At 44.8% G+C, this 18,206-nt stretch overlaps 1 protein-coding gene across 5 annotated transcripts in view; it reads left to right on the top strand.

Moving 5' to 3' along the window:
* Positions 1 to 14,461, top strand: part of kcnt2l (potassium channel, sodium activated subfamily T, member 2 like) — a 62,237-nt gene extending 47,776 nt beyond the window's left edge. For 2 of the 5 annotated variants that reach the window (XM_012953117.3, XM_031899402.1), the window contains 13 exons: positions 4,860 to 5,095; positions 5,522 to 5,738; positions 5,917 to 6,022; positions 6,182 to 6,354; positions 7,609 to 7,680; positions 7,934 to 8,068; positions 8,618 to 8,729; positions 8,927 to 9,028; positions 10,272 to 10,355; positions 10,570 to 10,698; positions 10,874 to 11,195; positions 11,863 to 11,947; positions 12,564 to 14,461. In XM_012953117.3, the coding sequence (XP_012808571.1) occupies positions 4,860 to 5,095; positions 5,522 to 5,738; positions 5,917 to 6,022; positions 6,182 to 6,354; positions 7,609 to 7,680; positions 7,934 to 8,068; positions 8,618 to 8,729; positions 8,927 to 9,028; positions 10,272 to 10,355; positions 10,570 to 10,698; positions 10,874 to 11,195; positions 11,863 to 11,947; positions 12,564 to 12,675 (1,885 nt within the window). In that variant the 3' untranslated portion in view covers positions 12,676 to 14,461. Of the gene's footprint in view, positions 1 to 4,859; positions 5,096 to 5,521; positions 5,739 to 5,916; positions 6,023 to 6,181; positions 6,355 to 7,608; positions 7,681 to 7,933; positions 8,069 to 8,617; positions 8,730 to 8,910; positions 9,029 to 10,271; positions 10,356 to 10,569; positions 10,699 to 10,873; positions 11,196 to 11,862; positions 11,948 to 12,563 lie in introns of those variants that run through there. The other 3 variants (XR_001924274.2, XM_012953119.3, XR_001168938.3) reach the window with 3 other exon arrangements.
* Positions 14,462 to 18,206: the final 3,745 nt, after the last annotated feature.

The raw sequence follows: 18,206 nt of genomic DNA, 5'->3' as shown, positions 1-18,206 counted from the left end.
GTACCAGTGCAGGAATGGCTGCCCCCGGGGCTACACAGCGGGGTATTTATATAAACTATAGTAGGGTTTCTGTAGCAAACACCCCAGCTGTACCAGTGCAGGAATGGCTGCCCCCGGGGCTACACAGCAGGGTATTTATATAAACTATAGTAGGGTTTCTGTAGCAAACACCCCAGCTGTACCAGTGCAGGAATGGCTGCCCCCTGGGGCTACACAGCGGGGTATTTATATAAACTATAGTAGGGTTTCTGTAGCAAACACCCCAGCTGTACCAGTGCAGGAATGGCTGCCCCCGGGGCTACACAGCGGGGTATTTATATAAACTATAGTAGGGTTTCTGTAGCAAACACCCCAGCTGTACCGGTGCAGGAATGGCTGCCCCCGGGGCTACACAGCAGGGTATTTATATAAACTATAGTAGGGTTTCTGTAGCAAACACCCCAGCTGTACCAGTGCAGGAATGGCTGCCCCCGGGGCTACACAGCGAGGTATTTATATAAACTATAGTAGGGTTTCTGTAGCAAACACCCCAGCTGTACCGGTGCAGGAATGGCTGCCCCCGGGGCTACACAGCAGGGTATTTATATAAACTATAGTAGGGTTTCTGTAGCAAACACCCCAGCTGTACCAGTGCAGGAATGGCTGCCCCCGGGGCTACACAGCGGGGTATTTATATAAACTATAGTAGGGTTTCTGTAGCAAACACCCCAGCTGTACCAGTGCAGGAATGGCTGCCCCCGGGGCTACACAGCAGGGTATTTATATAAACTATAGTAGGGTTTCTGTAGCAAACACCCCAGCTGTACCAGTGCAGGAATGGCTGCCCCCGGGGCTACACAGCAGGGTATTTATATAAACTATAGTAAGGTTTCTGTAGCAAACACCCCAGCTGTACCAGTGCAGGAACGGCTGCCCCCGGGGCTACACAGCGGGGTATTTATATAAACTATAGTAGGGTTTCTGTAGCAAACACCCCAGCTGTACCAGTGCAGGAATGGCTGCCCCCGGGGCTACACAGCGGGGTATTTATATAAACTATAGTAGGGTTTCTGTAGCAAACACCCCAGTTGTAACAGCGTAGGGCACTTATATTGGAATTACCTTTCTACACTTTCATTTTTTGGTGTTACTGTTCCTTTAATAAAGTAACAAGTAGGAGTTTCCCACAGAAAGAGCTCGTCAGTATTCCCCCTACATCACAGAACTATTAGAAGGAAATAAAATGCCCATTAAACGCTATTCTCAGCATTCTACCTTCAGCGCTCCCTCTGCGTACAGAAATAGCCTGGCCTCCGACCTGCATTCAGCTAGACTCGGAGCTGCATTATAGGAAGGTCCAAGCCTCAGCTGCAACAGAGAAAAGCAAATCAGATAACTCCAAGTCTTCAAAAATTGAATTTTCTTGGGGGACACCCTGCTAAATGTTCCTTGGGTCGTGCTATCTCCCTATACTGCTTATTGATTTTATTTTCCAGGCTTGCTGCTACATCTCCTGCATTTTAAACCCACATGAAATGGTTATTTCTACCCATTTATGTTGCATGTTTTGATTTGTTATGGTTATGCATCCAAATGTTAGAGGCCACGCCACCGATCTACCCCAGATCCACCCCAGATCCACCACAAACCATGCCCATTTCTGTGAGCCCCCTTTCTTTTGGGGGTCCATGAATTAGACAAGTCTTGCCTAAACAGAGACAGCTCAGAGGTATTGTATGTGCAGGGTTTTCAATATTCCCATCTACCTCTTTGTTTTTTATCCCAGGAGTCCAGGGGCAAGCCTTTATCCTGATAAATGTAGGCCTCCTATAATGCAGGGTCTTGGTTGATCCCTTCATTTTTGGGATTTTATTACTCAGGATTAAAGCTGCAGGTTCCAAGCCCAGATTTATTTTGTTTCTCTATTACAAGCCTCTGAACTGCAGCTCTTTTACTGACTTCCTAGTGTGAAACTTCTCCCCTTTTGCTTTCTGAGCATTCCTTCTCTCTCCAACTATAAAGACCCCAAAGAGCTGCCTACTGTGCATGCCTGATTGATTTTAATTGGAGCAAAGGCAGTGAGCATGCCCAGTAGGCACCTCTTTGAGATCTTCATAGTCAGAGAGAAGGAGGGCTCAGAAAGCAAAAGGGGGCAGAGTTTCACTCTAGACAAGGAAGTCAGTAAAAGAGCTGCAGTTCAACAGCTTGTAATAGAGGGGCAAAATAAATCTGCATGTAGGGAAAAAGGGGTGTTATTCCGGGGGTTGTACAGAGTACAAGATTTAAAAAAGAAAATAAAAAGGTTTACTTACTCTTTCAAGGCCCTCTTTAATTCACCCAGATACTGCAATCATAAAACAATCAAATCTGATTGCAGCTTCATTGTCTCAGAAAGAGGTGGGCAAACCCAGTGATTGTAGCTCTGCAATGTAAAACCCAAACTGCTTCCATATATGATTAAAATCAGCACCCAGGGCTGGCCAGGCGTGATGTCCGCCTCTTGTTTTACATACATCTCCATTTGTATTTCCTCAGTGTTTCCAATTATACATTATCATACGCAAACATTATCACTGCTGTGCAATTTCCTTCTGCGAGCGTCGTGACTGCTGTACGTTTGTTCAATATGGATTTATGGACAAATACATGGCACTGCGGCTAATAATGGGGATTGCTTATCTATGGGATAATGTGCCCCTCGCTATGTAAGGATAATTAGATTTGCTTATGTGCATACATTACTCACAGTACATCCCAACTAATCTTAAACCTGTTTTATAAATCTGTGGTGGTGGGCCCTTCGATATTTTATTTTCTCAGTGGAGCTTACAATCTAAAGGTGGCCATACATGGGGCGATTCTAGCTGCCGATATCGGTCCCTTAGACTGATTCGGCAGCTAATCGGCCTTTGTATGGGCACTACCAACAGGCCTGCCCGACCGATATCTGGCCTGAAATCGTGCAGATCTTGATCAGGCAGGTTAGAAAATCTAGTCGGATTGGGGACCTGCATCGGCTCGTTGATGTGGTCCCCGAACCAACTTTGCCTATACCCGTTGTTATAATTCGATCGTTTGGCCCCAGGACCAAATGATCGAATTAGCCTGGATTCTCCCGATATTGCCCACCCGTAGGTGGGGGATATTGGAAGAAGATCCGCTTGCTTGGCGACATCGCCAAGCAAACGGATCTGAAGGTGTATGGGCACCTTAAGGGTCTCACATTCACACACAATTGGCATTTTCGTTAGGAGCCAATTAACCTGATTGTATATTTGTGAAAACTAGAAACTCACAGAGACAACAGGGTGGGCCCATCACTAGGGCATTTAGTTCCATTCCAGGATGGAATACAGCTCCTTTAGTCAAATTCCAGGATGGAATACAGCTCAGGGTCCCAGTGCTGCAAGGCAGTGACCAGTGAGCAGGCCTACAATCAGGAGGTACTGCAGTCAGGGGCCCCATAGCGTAAGCTGACTAACCATGGTCAAGGTTTTGGCAAAATGGGACATGAATGGGGTGGATCAGGGGTGTGGCTTTGGGCGCCCGGCCCATTTTTTAATTTGGGTGTCCATTCTACTCATTGGCGGGGCCGTCTTCAAAGGTTAACAGTTGTGGCTTCTTGGAAGGGGCTCTCTGATTCCTGATGGTGACCTTGTCAATGAGCCACCATGGCATTCACCTGTAAGATAAGCTGCCCCTTAGTTTATAGAGTAAAATGAACCTTATAACATGTTATAAAGATTTTATATGTTTTGCTGCAAGACACTAAGGTATATTTTGCTATAAATGGAATAAAAAGACCCCTAAATTCTCAACTGTGTGTTAAGTAGAGGGACATAACTTCCCTAACACTAAATCATTCTTTTTTTTGCCTAATCTGAAATATGTGGGTTGCAGTTATCTGTACCTAAGCAGAGAATGTGCCTATTACTGGCATTCTAATTCGATTGTTTGGCCCCAGGGCCTAACGACCGAATTAGCCTGAATTAACCCGATATCGCCCAGGGGAGATATCGGGAGAAGATCCGCTCACTTGGCGACCTCGTGTAACATGTATGGCCACCTTAAGCATGAAATGAAAACCCTAGGGAGGTTCCCCTAAATGACTCTTTCTTAACTGGTAATTTTAAGACCACCAAAAATGTCTTCATGCACCTTAAGTTTCAAAATGCTTTTCAAAGGTAGCTTGGTGAATTGAGTAGAGATGCAAAAAAATCGAGGATTCTGCTCAGTACTCAGCCTATTCCTGGTACAGAGATTTAGATGAATCCTTTGGGTTGAGTCATAATTCAAATTCATGTGATTTCAAAACACAGGAAAGCTGATAACATTTCTAACACATTTTTAGTATTTTCTTCAAAATGAATAGATTCAGTTTCAGTTTCTCCAGAACTGAGAACATTTCCATCCACCTTTGTTTGCACTTCCTAGGACAAATAAGAAATACTTAGCAGGCCTGAATACGAGACATGCTTGTTGGGTTTGTTGGACCTCTTGGCTCGTAACTTTCTCCTTTTTTTTTTTCATCACACACCAGATGAGCCCCTCTTCATCTACAGAGGCCATAACAAATAAAAGAAAGTACAATATGCATATTGTGTCTTGGTTGCATGCTCTTTTCCACTGCTCATGTTACCCTTCATCAGGACACTGGCAGAGAGAGTCTTCAAAAACCAACAAGGGTTGATTAGGATTATATGTAGGCCCTATTTTATTCTCCTTCCGGCTCCATTACTGATTAATACAGCAACAAGGGAAGAGTCACAGTCCATGTACATTATTACAACCCTATCTAAACCCAGTGGTATATAAACCGCCATGGTCAGTCACTACAAACTAGATATTATTGTCATTTGTGACCCATTTGGTATTCACAGGTACGGGGTCTGTTTGATTGGTGTCCGTCGGGATAACAAAACCAGCATCCTGCTGAATCCAGGGCCTTGCCATATAATGTCCTCAACAGATACCTGCTTCTACATAAATATCTCAAAAGAAGAGAACTCGGCATTCAGTTTGAAAGACAACGAAGAAGCCAAGAAATCCGGGTACCCAAAGTCTACCTACCATGGGCTGACAAGGCTCCCTGTTCACAGCATTATAGCAAGCATGGGTAAGTCCCAAGATATTGAGTATAAATAAATCTAAAGCAACTGGACTTGTTAAGGAATCATTGAAGATGTTTCACTACTCATCCGAGCAGCTTCTTCAGTTCAACTGACTGGTATGGGAATGGATTGAAGAAACGTCTTCAGTGATTACTTAACAAGTCCAGTTGCTTTAGATTTATTTATACTAGATACTGTATACCATGACCTGGATGAATGAAAATCTTCATAGTCGTAAGTCCTATGAGTTTCTACAATAAACACTGCACAGTGTAACTGGAGAAAGATATGCTTTGTTCTTCAGATCTGAAGCTAAGTTAATATACCCATCTTTACCTCAACGTCAGAAGAATTGATGCTTCAGGTTTATCAATCAATAGTGTTTGTTTCCCCACTGACACAACGTCTAACCTCTCTCTCTCTGTCTATAGGAACAGTGGCCATGGATCTCCAAGGCTCCAGAAGCCCAGAGAGTGTGGATGGGAATATGCTGAGCCCACCTGCTGATGGAACTCATACAAGGAAACACAGTATAGACGCAGTGCTAGATGTTGTGGATGGCGACACCAGTACAAATTTCGACCTTTTGAGTGACCAATCAGAAGATGAGACCAGCCAGTCAGACGAGGAGCTGGATTCCTCCATCAAGTAGGTGCTATGAAAGTAGGCGTGGGGGCTTTTATTTAAGCAAAAGGCTTAAGATGCACAGTAACATGGTACCAAACAGTTTCCATCAAAAGTGTTTGTTTATGTAGAAGAGGCAGTCGCTATAATATTCAGTGGGGAAAAAAAGAATAGTTTAATCTTCAATATTATATCTCCTCAGCCTGGTTAAGGGATACCCCTCAAACACACCGTACATTGGCAGCTCACCCACTCTGTGCCACTTGCTCCAGCAGAAGAATCCATATTGTTGCCTGCGTCTTGACAAGGTACCAGAGTCTGTCAATGTATCTGTCCAGTCACCTGCCTAAATGTATTCTATGCTCTGTAATGAGTATGTGTCTGATAAATGAAATGGCCATCTTGCTTGCATTCTACCTCCACCATTGGCCAATATTCCATATTAACTATGTCTCTCTTGTGCGCAGAGCTGCCAACATTACCCATATGAAGATGCAAGGGCATATGGCTTTAGAAATGCACTGGTGATAGTGTCTGCAGAGCATGCTGGTAACGGGCTGTATAACTTTATTGTTCCACTAAGAGCTTACTACAGAGGCAAGAAGGAGCTAAGTCCCATCATCCTGCTTCTGGAGAACCCGTAAGAACCAGTATACAAGATGCATTAATTATGTAGTGCAATTGTAGCAGTTATAGGGAAGGTTAGGTAGAGACACTGGAGGAATATGGAGCAGTATGAGGAGTTATAGGGAGGGGTTATATGGAGCAATAGGAGGAGTTATAGGGAGGGGTTATATGGAGCAATAGGAGGAGTTATAGGGAGGGGTTATATGGAGCAATAGGAGGGGTTATAGGGAGGGGTTATATGGAGCAATAGGAGGAGTTATAGGGAGGGGTTATATGGAGCAATAGGAGGGGTTATAGGGAGGGGTTATATGGAGCAATAGGAGGAGTTATAGGGAGAGGTTATATGGAGCAATAGGAGGAGCTATAGGGAGGGGTTATATGGAGCAATAGGAGGGGTTATAGGGAGGGGTTATATGGAGCAATAGGAGGAGTTATAGGGAGGGGTTATATGGAGCAATAGGAGGAGTTATAGGGAGAGATTATATGGAGCAATAGGAGCAGTTATAGGGAGGGGTTATATGGAGCAATAGGAGGAGTTATAGGGAGGGTTATATGGAGCAATAGGAGGAGCTATAGGGAGGGGTTATATGGAGCAATAGGAGGAACTATAGGGAGGTATTATATGGATCAATAGGAGGGGTTATAGGGAGGGGTTATATGGAGCAATAGGAGGAGTTATAGGGAGGGGTTATATGGAGCAATAGGAGGAGTTATAGGGAGAGATTATATGGAGCAATAGGAGCAGTTATAGGGAGGGGTTATATGGAGCAATAGGAGGAGTTATAGGGAGGGTTATATGGAGCAATAGGAGGAGCTATAGGGAGGGGTTATATGGAGCAATAGGAGGAGCTATAGGGAGGTATTATATGGATCAATAGGAGGAGTTATAGGGAGGGGTTATATGGGGCAATAGGAGGAGTTATAGGGAGGGTTATATGGAGCAATAGGAGGAGTTATAGGGAGGGGTTATATAGAGCAATAGGAGGAATTATAGGGAGGGTTATATGGAGCAATAGGAGGAGTTATAGGGAGGGTTATATGGAGCAATAGGAGGAGTTATAGGGAGGGGTTATATGGAGCAATAGGAGGAGTTATAGGGAGGGGTTATATAGAGCAATAGGAGGAGTTATAGGGAGGGTTATATGGAGCAATGAGGAGTTATAGGGAGGGTTATATGGGGCAATAGGAGTCACTGTGTATCTGCCCACACAAGCATTATTAAAATGTCTTCGCAAATTGTGAGTATTAATTTGAGCTCCTCCCCCAGGCCAGATGTTCAGTTCCTGGAAGCCATTTGCTGGTTCCCTCTGGTCTACTACATGGTTGGATCCATCGATAAGTAAGTAACTATGAGTCTGTGTTTACTCAGTAGCTCTCGGGGTGACACTGATATTGTATTAAACATAACATTATGAGCTAGGGCTTTAGTTTTTTGACTGATGATTTCCTGGCCAAAACACAGCATGAAAACCTCATAGCTAGCTGCTATGGCCGCCCTAAAGTCAAGGGCCAGGCATGGGTGAGGTTAGCCCAAAACTGAACACTTTCGATGTTGGTGTATGGCAGTGATAATGATCCCACTCTCTCCCCAGTCTAGATGACATGCTGCGCTGTGGGGTCAGTTACGCGGCACACATGGTAGTTGTTGGAGAGGAAAGCTCTATGATTGCAGAAGAAGACTACATGGCTGACGCGCGCACTATTGTCAATGTGCAGACTTTATTTAGGTATAGTGGCCTGAATTAACCAGAGAACCCTTGTGCATTATGGCTTTGCTTCTCATAAAGAACCAGCGCTTTGCTGTGATTCAACCCACTGGCACAACAGGTCACTGTGTTCTCCAGCTCCCATGGCTTTGTGGGTGGGTTTCGATGGGATTGTTATTACAATGGTTGTTTGTTCACATATGACCAACTTTGAAGTCGATTGGCTCTGCCCAGCCTGTGTGCAAAAGAAGCATAATGTGCTAGGGCAATATGGCTCCCCTTCCCCCCGCAGGTCTTCCCACTCCATTTATGCTGTTATATGGAAGAGTGGGTCAGGGGAGCAATGGAAGCATCCCTCTTATGGCTCCCTACCTGACCCCTCTTCTTCAAGACCTTCAAGATGGAAGGTCCATACCTTCCACCTTGAAGGTCTTGAAGAACTTGAACTCAAAATTCAAACAACCACTACTCAGTATTAATGCATTGCTAATAGCGCATGAGAATATGGGTCGTTATGGGTTACAGCTGGCCATGTTATTATATTATTCCTGACTTTTCTTCTTTTCTTAGGCTGTTCCCAGGGTTGAACATCATCACAGAGCTAACGCATCCTGCAAACATGAGGTTCATGCAGTTCAAAGCCAAGGATAAATACTCCGTTGTACTCTCCAAGCTGGAGAAGGTACCGATACCTACTGCTGTAACCCCTTCAGTAATCACCATCATCTTCCCCTCTCTTTAATATTCTTTTAATATCTGCGTCTCCCCTCTTTCTCCTCCCTCTGGCTCTTCCGCTCCATCTTTCCTGTTCTCACCCATCCCTTCTGTCTTTCTTTCTTTTTCCTTCTGTCCCTTCTTCACAGCTCTCTCCTCCCACAGAGGGAACGGGAACGGGGCTCGAACCTGGTCTTCATGTTCAGACTGCCCTTTGCCGCTGGGAAGGTTTTCAGCGTCAGCATGTTAGACACCCTCCTATACCAGGTACTGTATATACCAGTATATATATACTGTCATATGGGTGCTGATATCCCCCTGTGTAACACTAAGGGTAATGGCACAAAGGTACCTCTGGGTGCTGCGAGTGACATTTTTTTTTGGGCACCAAGATTCTCTACCCCCCTTTTGTGCTATGTAGTAGCCTTAACGTGTTCCTGCAGCCACTGATGAGTGCATTTCCATCTTCACACCGGGCCATATACACACTTTGCCTAAACAAATATGGTTGGTCCAGTCATTGTGCCTGGCTCCAGTGCTGTAACAATAGAGGAGGCAGATCCTGACCCCGGGGGGCTCGGGCTACAGGGTCTGCTTTCTCTATTTAGTAGGTAAATCTCCACTCCACCAAGGTAGGAGAATGGGTAGGGAGCGGGGATTTACAGGCCAATGGGTGGGGGACACGTTAGAGCTGAGGGACGATGCGTCAGGGCAAGGGGGCCAAAGTGAGTTTGCTGCTCTGCGTCGGGCCCCTCTGAAGATTTTTTTGCAGGGGGGTCCAGTGCAGAGTAGTTACGCCACTGCCTGGCTCTTTTAGGTCCTTTAGTCGTAGAACTGAAGAGCCACTTATTGCAAACAGGACTAGAACTTTAGCTCCATGTGCCCCTACTGCCTACTTATTAGTTGTTATGGGTTACTAGACCTGCAGCACTTGGCACCTTATGGCTTATACCCTCACTTGGCCCCTCAATATCAGTGTTTAAGGCCCCTATTCAGTTAATTGATTCACTTTGTCTAGCCAAAGCGCTCTCAGTATAGTACCCTACCATCCAGAGTCCCTACTAAGGAGATAGTGACCCCTTGTGGCAGGCTGAGAAATAACAGCAAATAATTCTCAAAATACTGACTATTGTATGAATCTGTTCTATATCAGTGATCCCCAACCAGTGGCTCGGGGGCAACATCTTGCTCACCAACCCCTCTGATATTGTTTCCAGGGTCTCAAAATTGGTGCCCATTTTTAAATTTTTGGCTTATAGGCACATTTTAGAAGCACAATGACACAATTATACTCCTAGCAGAGCCTCCCGCAGGCCAAGTAGCCAATCACAGCCCTTATTTGGCACCCCCAAAGATGCTTGTGTGGCTCACCAACACTTTCTTAGTGTGGTTCATAAGTAAAAAGTTTTGGGGATCCCTGTTCTACACCCGTTATCCATCTATATAAAGTCACACTACAACTTTACCTAGTTATAACTTGATTCTTCTGCTTCTTCCTGGTATTGTGCAGTCATTTGTTAAGGATTACATGATCTCCATCACACGACTGCTGCTCGGCCTGGATTCCATGCCTGGTTCTGGATTCCTCTGTGCCGTAAGTCTCTCCTCATCTATATGGTCCCCTTTCCCCTTACCTTGGCCTAGATCACACTACACTGTTTATTGGACCTGTAAGGGTTGTTTGGGCCTCTGTGTACCAGAACTGTCAGAACCTATTTTCAATCCCAGTCTGGCCTGGGCACAGCTGTTGATATTTGTCTTGTCTATGTTGCAAAGTTTCTGACTTTTCTGACGTGGCGCCACTTTAGCTCCGAGTGACAGAAGAAGACCTGTGGATCCGTTGCTATGGGCGGCTGTATCAGAAGCTCTGTTCCACTACAGGCGATATTCCCATTGGGATATACCGTACTGAGACACACTTGCTGCCTGCCTCTGAGGTACATCTGATGCCCTTCATTCACCCCCCATTTTACCCCATTTGGCCAGATCAGAACTGGTCGATCTGCTTTCATTTTGCCCATTTGGCCCTGATTTTCTTTGTATTCATATCTAATTATTTTCCTTTTTTCTTCTCTTCTCTCTAATATTCACCTTTTACAACCCCTTATGAAGTCTCAGGTATCAATCAGTGTTGAAGATTATGAAGATACAAGAGAGACTCGATGGGGAGACCCTAGCCAGGGGCGACCCCTTCACCGGAACTCAACCTCCAGTGACCAATCAGAGCACCCCTTACTGCGCAGAAAGAGCATGCAGTGGGCCAGAAGGCTAAGCCGCAAGGGAGCAAGGCAGCCTGGGAAATCGGCTTCGGAACGAATCAGCCAGCAGCGAATGAGTCTGTACCGGCGGTCGGAGCGGCAGGAACTCAATGCACTGGTCAAGACCAGGATGAAGCATTTGGGGCTCTCCACTGCTGAGTACAGTATGAAACAGAGTACACCCAACACTAATGTGGGATATATATATACTGGGGGATTGTATCATCTACATCAAGAGCCATGATTAGCCTGTAAATTATATGCTTATAAACAGTGCTTAGTGATGTCTCTCATGTATTATAAGGGATAATGTACCCCCTACTGTAAATGATAAGGATATTAGCAGTCACTGAGGGGTTCTGTGCCCCCCATATAAAGGCACAAGGCTGCAGGCTGAGTTATACAGGGAACTCTGAGTATCACTCATGTATTATAAGGGATAATGTACCCCCTACTGTAAATGATAAGGATATTAGCAGTCACTGAGGGGTTCTGTGCCCATATAAAGGCACAAGGCTGCAGGCTGAGTTATACAGGGAACTCTGAGTATCACTCATGTATTATAAGGGATAATGTACCCCCTACTGTAAATGATAAGGATATTAGCAGTCACTGAGGGGTTCTGTGCCCATATAAAGGCACAAGGCTACAGGCTGAGTTATACAGGGAACTCTGAGTATCACTCATGTATTATAAGGGATAATGTACCCCCTACTGTAAATGATAAGGATATTAGCAGTCACTGAGGGGTTCTGTGCCCATATAAAGGCAATGAGATGTATATTTAGCATGGGTATGAGTATTATTATTTTAACATCTGAAACTTTTCTGCTTTTTTTACAGTGGACATTATGGACACTGACAACACTTTGTCCTATATCCTAATAAACCCATCTCCAGATACCAAACTGGAACTTAATGATGTTGTGTAAGTTTCTCCCTGTTTCTTCCCATGATAACGGTCTCATGTTTATACCCCTCTTTCCACTGTTAATAGCCCCTAAATTCCTGTCACCAGCCCAAGCCCTGTACATACACACATGGGGGCTCATAAAGCAACGCTCTTCATTATTATTATTATTAATATGCCCCTGGGCCCCAGTGGGCCTCGCACACCGTAGTCCAACCCCCATCCCAGTCGTGAATGCTGCGGTTTTCTCTTTACAGTTGATGTATTTTGTTGTTTTTCTCAAATCTGAATATGGTATTGGATTCATTTGATAGAGTATATATATACAGTATATATAATATACAGTTTGTTTATTTCCCTATGGGACCAAACTGTAAATTATATCCTTATAAACGGTGCTTAGTGATGTCATCAGTTATAATCGGAGCTTAGTGATGTCATTTCTGTCACATGACTCACTAAAACTTGAATATTATAATAAATAAAGTACCCCCTGTTGTAAAATATGAGGATATTAGAAGTCACCCCGGAGTTCCATGACCTTTATATGGTCATGAACTCCCCGGTGACTTATAATATCCCTATATTATACAATAGGGGGTACTGTATTCACTATATATTGTTTCCTTTGCAGTTACCTCATCCGACCAGACCCTCTTACTCTGGTGTCTATGAAGTCCCGTAAAGCTAGCGTCACACGCTCGGAAGGCACGGTATACGACATGAAGGACAGCACCCATCTGTGATGTCACATCTTGCGCAATAACGGCGTGAGATTCTGGAAGTGGAGGACAAGGAAAGGTCGTGGTGTTGGGGACATTGTCTCGCTTGGGGCTGACGGTGACAATATTTAGAGGCCACAGTGTCACATCCTGGTAACATGCAAGGATCTCAACCCTACTCATTGTCCCTGTCAATACCTTTTGTCCTGCTCTGTGGCTTCCCAGACGTGCAGGCTGCTCCCTGGAACCTCTGCTTATATCACAAGCGACTAGATGAATGTATTAAACGAAGGGAGATGATTGGCCAGCTACAGTAGCCCCTCAGTTCAGGATTTGGGGGCCCAGGTGCTATGCTTCTGGGTTAATGGCTGCTGAGCTGAGAAACTGGCTGGTAGCCATGATAGCCCCTTCTGGAAAACGAGTCTCAATCAGAAGTAGTAGAGTAGGTATATAATATTTTTGCTAGACAAACAACTGAATAAACCCCTAGACTTTATAAAATCAAAAGATTCTGCTTATTTTTGCTACACAGAGGTCTGAAAAAGTTATTTCTGCTACCCGGAGTCTGTTTGTTGGTCCAATCAGAAAGTAAGATTTGCCCTACAGGGTTTCCATATCCCTCTGCACACTTTAAGCTCCTCCCTCCCAACATTATATGTCCCAAGCCACATTGAAGACTAGTGTGCTTTTATCTAAAGCCGCAGCCTTGGGTATGGGGCTAGCTACTGGAGCCACAGAGCCATTGTAATTGATAATGTCCTGGAAAGGCTAACAGCGGCCCTGGCTTATAGCACCATGGAATCATCACTTTGGTTGATGGCCATAGACCAGCAATGAACATCAGAACCCCAGTATTTCTGGGTGTCCCTGAGGGTTTTCATATAGAGGAGACCCTAGGATTTCTACACAGAAACATTCACCAGCAAACGAGGGGACCAAACCTTAATCTCCAGACCTAAAATAGTAAAGGAGCCTCCTAGGCCTCCTTTCCCCGTATACAGATTACATGAGGAACATCTAAAGGTACCAAGCTCAGACTGCCCTTGGTTCAGTGTTAGAGATGCCAGTCTTAAGCCTTAGACGACGTGCCAAACATGTGTAAATGCACATTTGAGGTTTTTAGATGTTAAGCCACCGTACCAACATCAAGGTAACCCCCATAGAGTGACCCTAAGCCTTTAACCTTTGGTCATCATTTTTATAGGCTTGCACCTCCCTGCTTGGTCTCCTCACCAAAGCATTGGTCCTACAGGCTTATCCTCCCTACTGTAGCTCAGACATCTCCACGGCCTACATCCATTTGTAAACCCATAAGCCCACCATTAAAGGAACAGGTGTTGGGGGTGCATGTATTTGATATCCAGGCAACCAACAAACTTCAATGCAGTTGCGGCAAACTGATAACCATCCCCTTAAGGCAGTGTGAAAGTGAGTGCTGGTCTGTGAGATACACAGGTACAACAGTGGTACAGTATTGTGTATATGGCCATCCCATAACTTGGTAGACATTGTTTGTCTTGATTGTATAAGTGTAAATCTGTATCTGTACATGATCAGGATCCTGTGTGTAATGTTGTGTTTTGAGTCTTGATGCGCAACTCTTGACCTATTAAGTTGTCTATTGTGTCCAGCCTTGCCGAGGGCGAGCTACATTCCATCTGTGGGGTAGGGGAGATAGGCTTGGAAGCTCTGTATCCAGCCCTGCGCAGGTTGCTAGGCACAGAAGGTGCACATGATTACCCTATGGGAGTAAGGAGTAACATATTTTGCCATTAATCACTGTGAAATAAAGAATGTGCCCAAAAATCTTCTTACTGGTCTTTGTTTCCTTCTTTTACTAGAGCCTTACTATCCCATTACTCCTCAGTGGAACTAAAGTCTGATGCTTCTAGACCAGGGCAGTCCAACCCAATAGTGGGCCAGCTATTACTCACCATGTTCAAGCGCCTGATTATATGAAAATGATGATACAGGTATGGGATCTGTTATCCAGAATGCTCGCGACCTGGGGCCTCAGGATAAGGGATCTTTCCATAGTTTGAATCTCCATGCTTTAAGTTTACTAAAAAATCATTTAAACATTAAATAAACCAAATAGAATTGCTTTCCATCCAATAAGGATTAATTATATCTTAGTTGGGATCAAGTACAGGTACTGTTTTATTATTACAGAGAAAAGGGAATCATTTAACCATGAAATAAACCCAATAGGGCTGTTCTGCCCCAATAAGGGGTAATTATATCTTAGTTGGGATCAAGTACAGGTACTGTTTTATTATTACAGAGAAAAGGGAATCATTTAACCATGAAATAAACCCAATAGGGCTGTTCTGCCCCCAATAAGGGGTAATTATATCTTAGTTGGGATCAAGTACAGGTACTGTTTTATTATTACAGAGAAAAGGGAATCATTTAACCATTAAATAAACCCAATAGGGCTGTTCTGCCCCCAATAAGGGGTAATTATATCTTAGTTGGGATCAAGTACAGGTACTGTTTTATTATTACAGAGAAAAAGGAATCATTTAACCATTAAATAAACCCAATAGGGCTGTTCTGCCCCCAATAAGGGGTAATTATATCTTAGTTGGGATCAAGTACAGGTACTGTTTTATTATTACAGAGAAAAGGGAATCATTTAACCATTAAATAAACCCAATAGGGCTGTTTTGCCCCAATAAGGGGTAATTATATCTTAGTTGGGATCAAGTACAGGTACTGTTTTATTATTACAGAGAAAAAAAATATTTTCTAAAAATTAGAATCATTTGTTTAAAATGGAGTCTATGGGAGATGGTCTCTCCGTAATTTGGAACTTTCTGGATAACAGGTGTCCGGATAATGGATCCTATACCTGTACAATAAAAAGTCTATGGAGCCCTTGTGTAGACTGGGGGGCTCAGAAATCCTTTGAAGGGCCACATTCAGCCAGTGGCCTCCAGTTGGACAGCCCTGACCATCTGCACATAGGATCGAACAACCCTGGATAATTTTCATTAATGGGGCCCTGATCTTTTTCCTCTTCTGTCTACTGTTGCAGTAGAGCGAAAGACATCTTTTTGCGTCTACATTTGAGTGTCTGGTCCTGTCTGGACCAGAACGAAGGGAAAGCAGAAGAAGCTGAGGAAGATGGCGATGGTGCAGGTTTTAGCGAACAGAAGCTATTCTGAGACAATTTGCAATTGGTCTTCTTTTTTCCATTATTTGTCATTTTTGAATTATTTAGCTTTATATTCAGCAACTCTCCAGTTTGGAATTTTAGCAGCTACGTGGTTTCTAGGGTCCAAATTACCCTAGCAACCAGGCAGTGGTTCGAATGAGAAACTGGAATGCGAATAGGAGAGGCTCTAACTAGAAAGATAAGTAATAAAAAGTGTGTGTGAGTTAACGGAGCCAGTTCTTCTGGCCTGAGGCTGTACTCACTTTTTTGTGGGCTCCGACCCAGCTCCCCATCCTACAGGCCACAAACATCCGGCTCAGAGGCAGCACCCCGTAACTAGAGGAGGCAAAAAGCCACTCCTGGTAACTTTATGAGCCAAATTTCTGCTGCCCCCCCCCCCAGGATGCTGTCCGGCACAGTGTGACCTCAGGGTGGCACAGGGTCTAGAATCGCCTGTTTGCACCCTAGACACATCTCTGCTGTTTGCCCCTAGTTCCGCCCCTGGTGCATCAGCCCATTAGCTATTGATGAAAGTCACTTTCCCCGGTGCCAGTGTATGTGGGCACATATGAGAGGATGGCGCTGCCCATGGAGTTCAGCTGCACAAACCAACAATCTCTCTCTGTCGCGCAGCAGGTACTGACATCCTGGAGGGAAAAGGCAACAGGTGGATTGGGGAAACGCCAGCAAATACTGGGTGAGATAAAGGATCAGTGTGCTAAGGGGCAACAGGTGACCCGAGATATTGTTCAGGCAAAGAAAGGCACATTATTCACAATGGCACTAATGGAACTACGGCTGGAAAAAGGTGACTGGCTGCCCCTGCTTTTGTACTGCCACACAGCCTGTTGCATAGAGCACCTGGGAGGGGAGAAATTAACCCATGAGAGCTATCGGCAGCCATTTTATCATCTTAAAACTCAACCGCGCTTTATAATACTGGGGGGTGTCCCTGTGCGTGGGGTACTGTGCCCTGTATACAGCATCGCTGTGTTAATTATTGTTATGTCCTACATTCTCTGTGCTCTCAGCTAGCAGTGACTGTTTGGCCCCACTCCCTACCCGTACTCACCTCTCACAAACCCCTGCACACAGCAGCAGGTTCCTAGTGCCACTATTAAACTTGGGCAGTAATATAATTAGTTAAATACAATAATACCAAACCTTGCGTTTCTACCTATGACTACGTGTTGAAAGACACGAAACGCATCAGGATTATTGTGAATAAAGCTATATCTTAACCACCTTCACCCGTGTCTGGAGTGCGTACCCATGGAGAAATTGTGCCAGGGATATAATTAATATAAATATAATGTGTACCTTGCAACCATTCCCCACCGCTAACTCCGGGCAGGGGGGTGGGTGTCGAAGTCACAGGGTGGGTACATCACAGGGCAGGGCAATGACATACCAGGTGGGCAGTTTTGTCCTGGGCAGCCCTTCTTAACACCGGGCTCTCTGAGTCAGAACCAGAGGGGTAGCGAACCCTGGCCCCTATCCTCCTTACTGTGATGCATCTCCTATTGACCCTCCAACAGGCCCAGTGCCCCAATATCAACACCTTGTTGCTGGTTGGACAGGGTTCCTCAAACTAAGGGCCATGATTCAAATAGCCCGATATGGCCCACCCGTAAGTTGGGCATATAGGGAGAAGATCCGCTTGCTTGGCGAGGGGTGGATCTTCCCCTTTGGCCTGCATCTGTTGAACCAGGTGGATGTCCCGCTGACTGGTATAGTACACTCTAGGAGTGTAAGGCAGATAGATTGAGCTAGAAAGAGCAGTTCTGAGCTCCAACATAGGAGGATAGATTGGAGGTATCTCTCTCACTGCCTGTTAGTGTAAAAGAAAATCAGGTTAGAAGATTTCCCTGAGGTTCCACTGGAGGTGATCCAATTCAAGTGGAATCCTGCCATGTCTGTCCTCAGAGAGGAGTGTCCAGTGTCAGACTGGCCCACCAGGATACCAGGAAAACTCCCAGGGCCCAGGCGCCGGTGGGCCCTCTTGCTTCTATCTGTTTAGCCAATTGCATGGCCATTACCTATTTCTGTATTGGGAAAAAGAGATGGAAGGACAGAGACTTGGATAATAAAGAGGTTGAAAGAGGAGAGGGGGAATAATAAGTTTAGAGAGTGGGCCCATGGTCCAAGTTTTTCTGGTGGGCCCCTGGCATCTCAGTCCGACCCTGGGAGTGTTAGTGTGTGATATGCTCTGCAATTGTATATTGCTGTGACCACTTTACCTTAATTCTGTCAGTGGTACTACATGAGTATTTTACCTTATGAGCTAAATAAATGTTTGCTATTGGCGTAAGAACTCCTGCTGTCCAGAAATTCCGTTTGTGCAGCTGAGAGATATTGTTCTGCAACACCTCTTTCTTCCTTCACTAAATGCGAG

The sequence above is a fragment of the Xenopus tropicalis genome, chromosome 3 (assembly GCF_000004195.4).
Source record: "Xenopus tropicalis strain Nigerian chromosome 3, UCB_Xtro_10.0, whole genome shotgun sequence".
Lineage (NCBI taxonomy): Eukaryota > Metazoa > Chordata > Amphibia > Anura > Pipidae > Xenopus > Xenopus tropicalis.
This window is presented reverse-complemented; position numbering and strand designations above follow the sequence as displayed.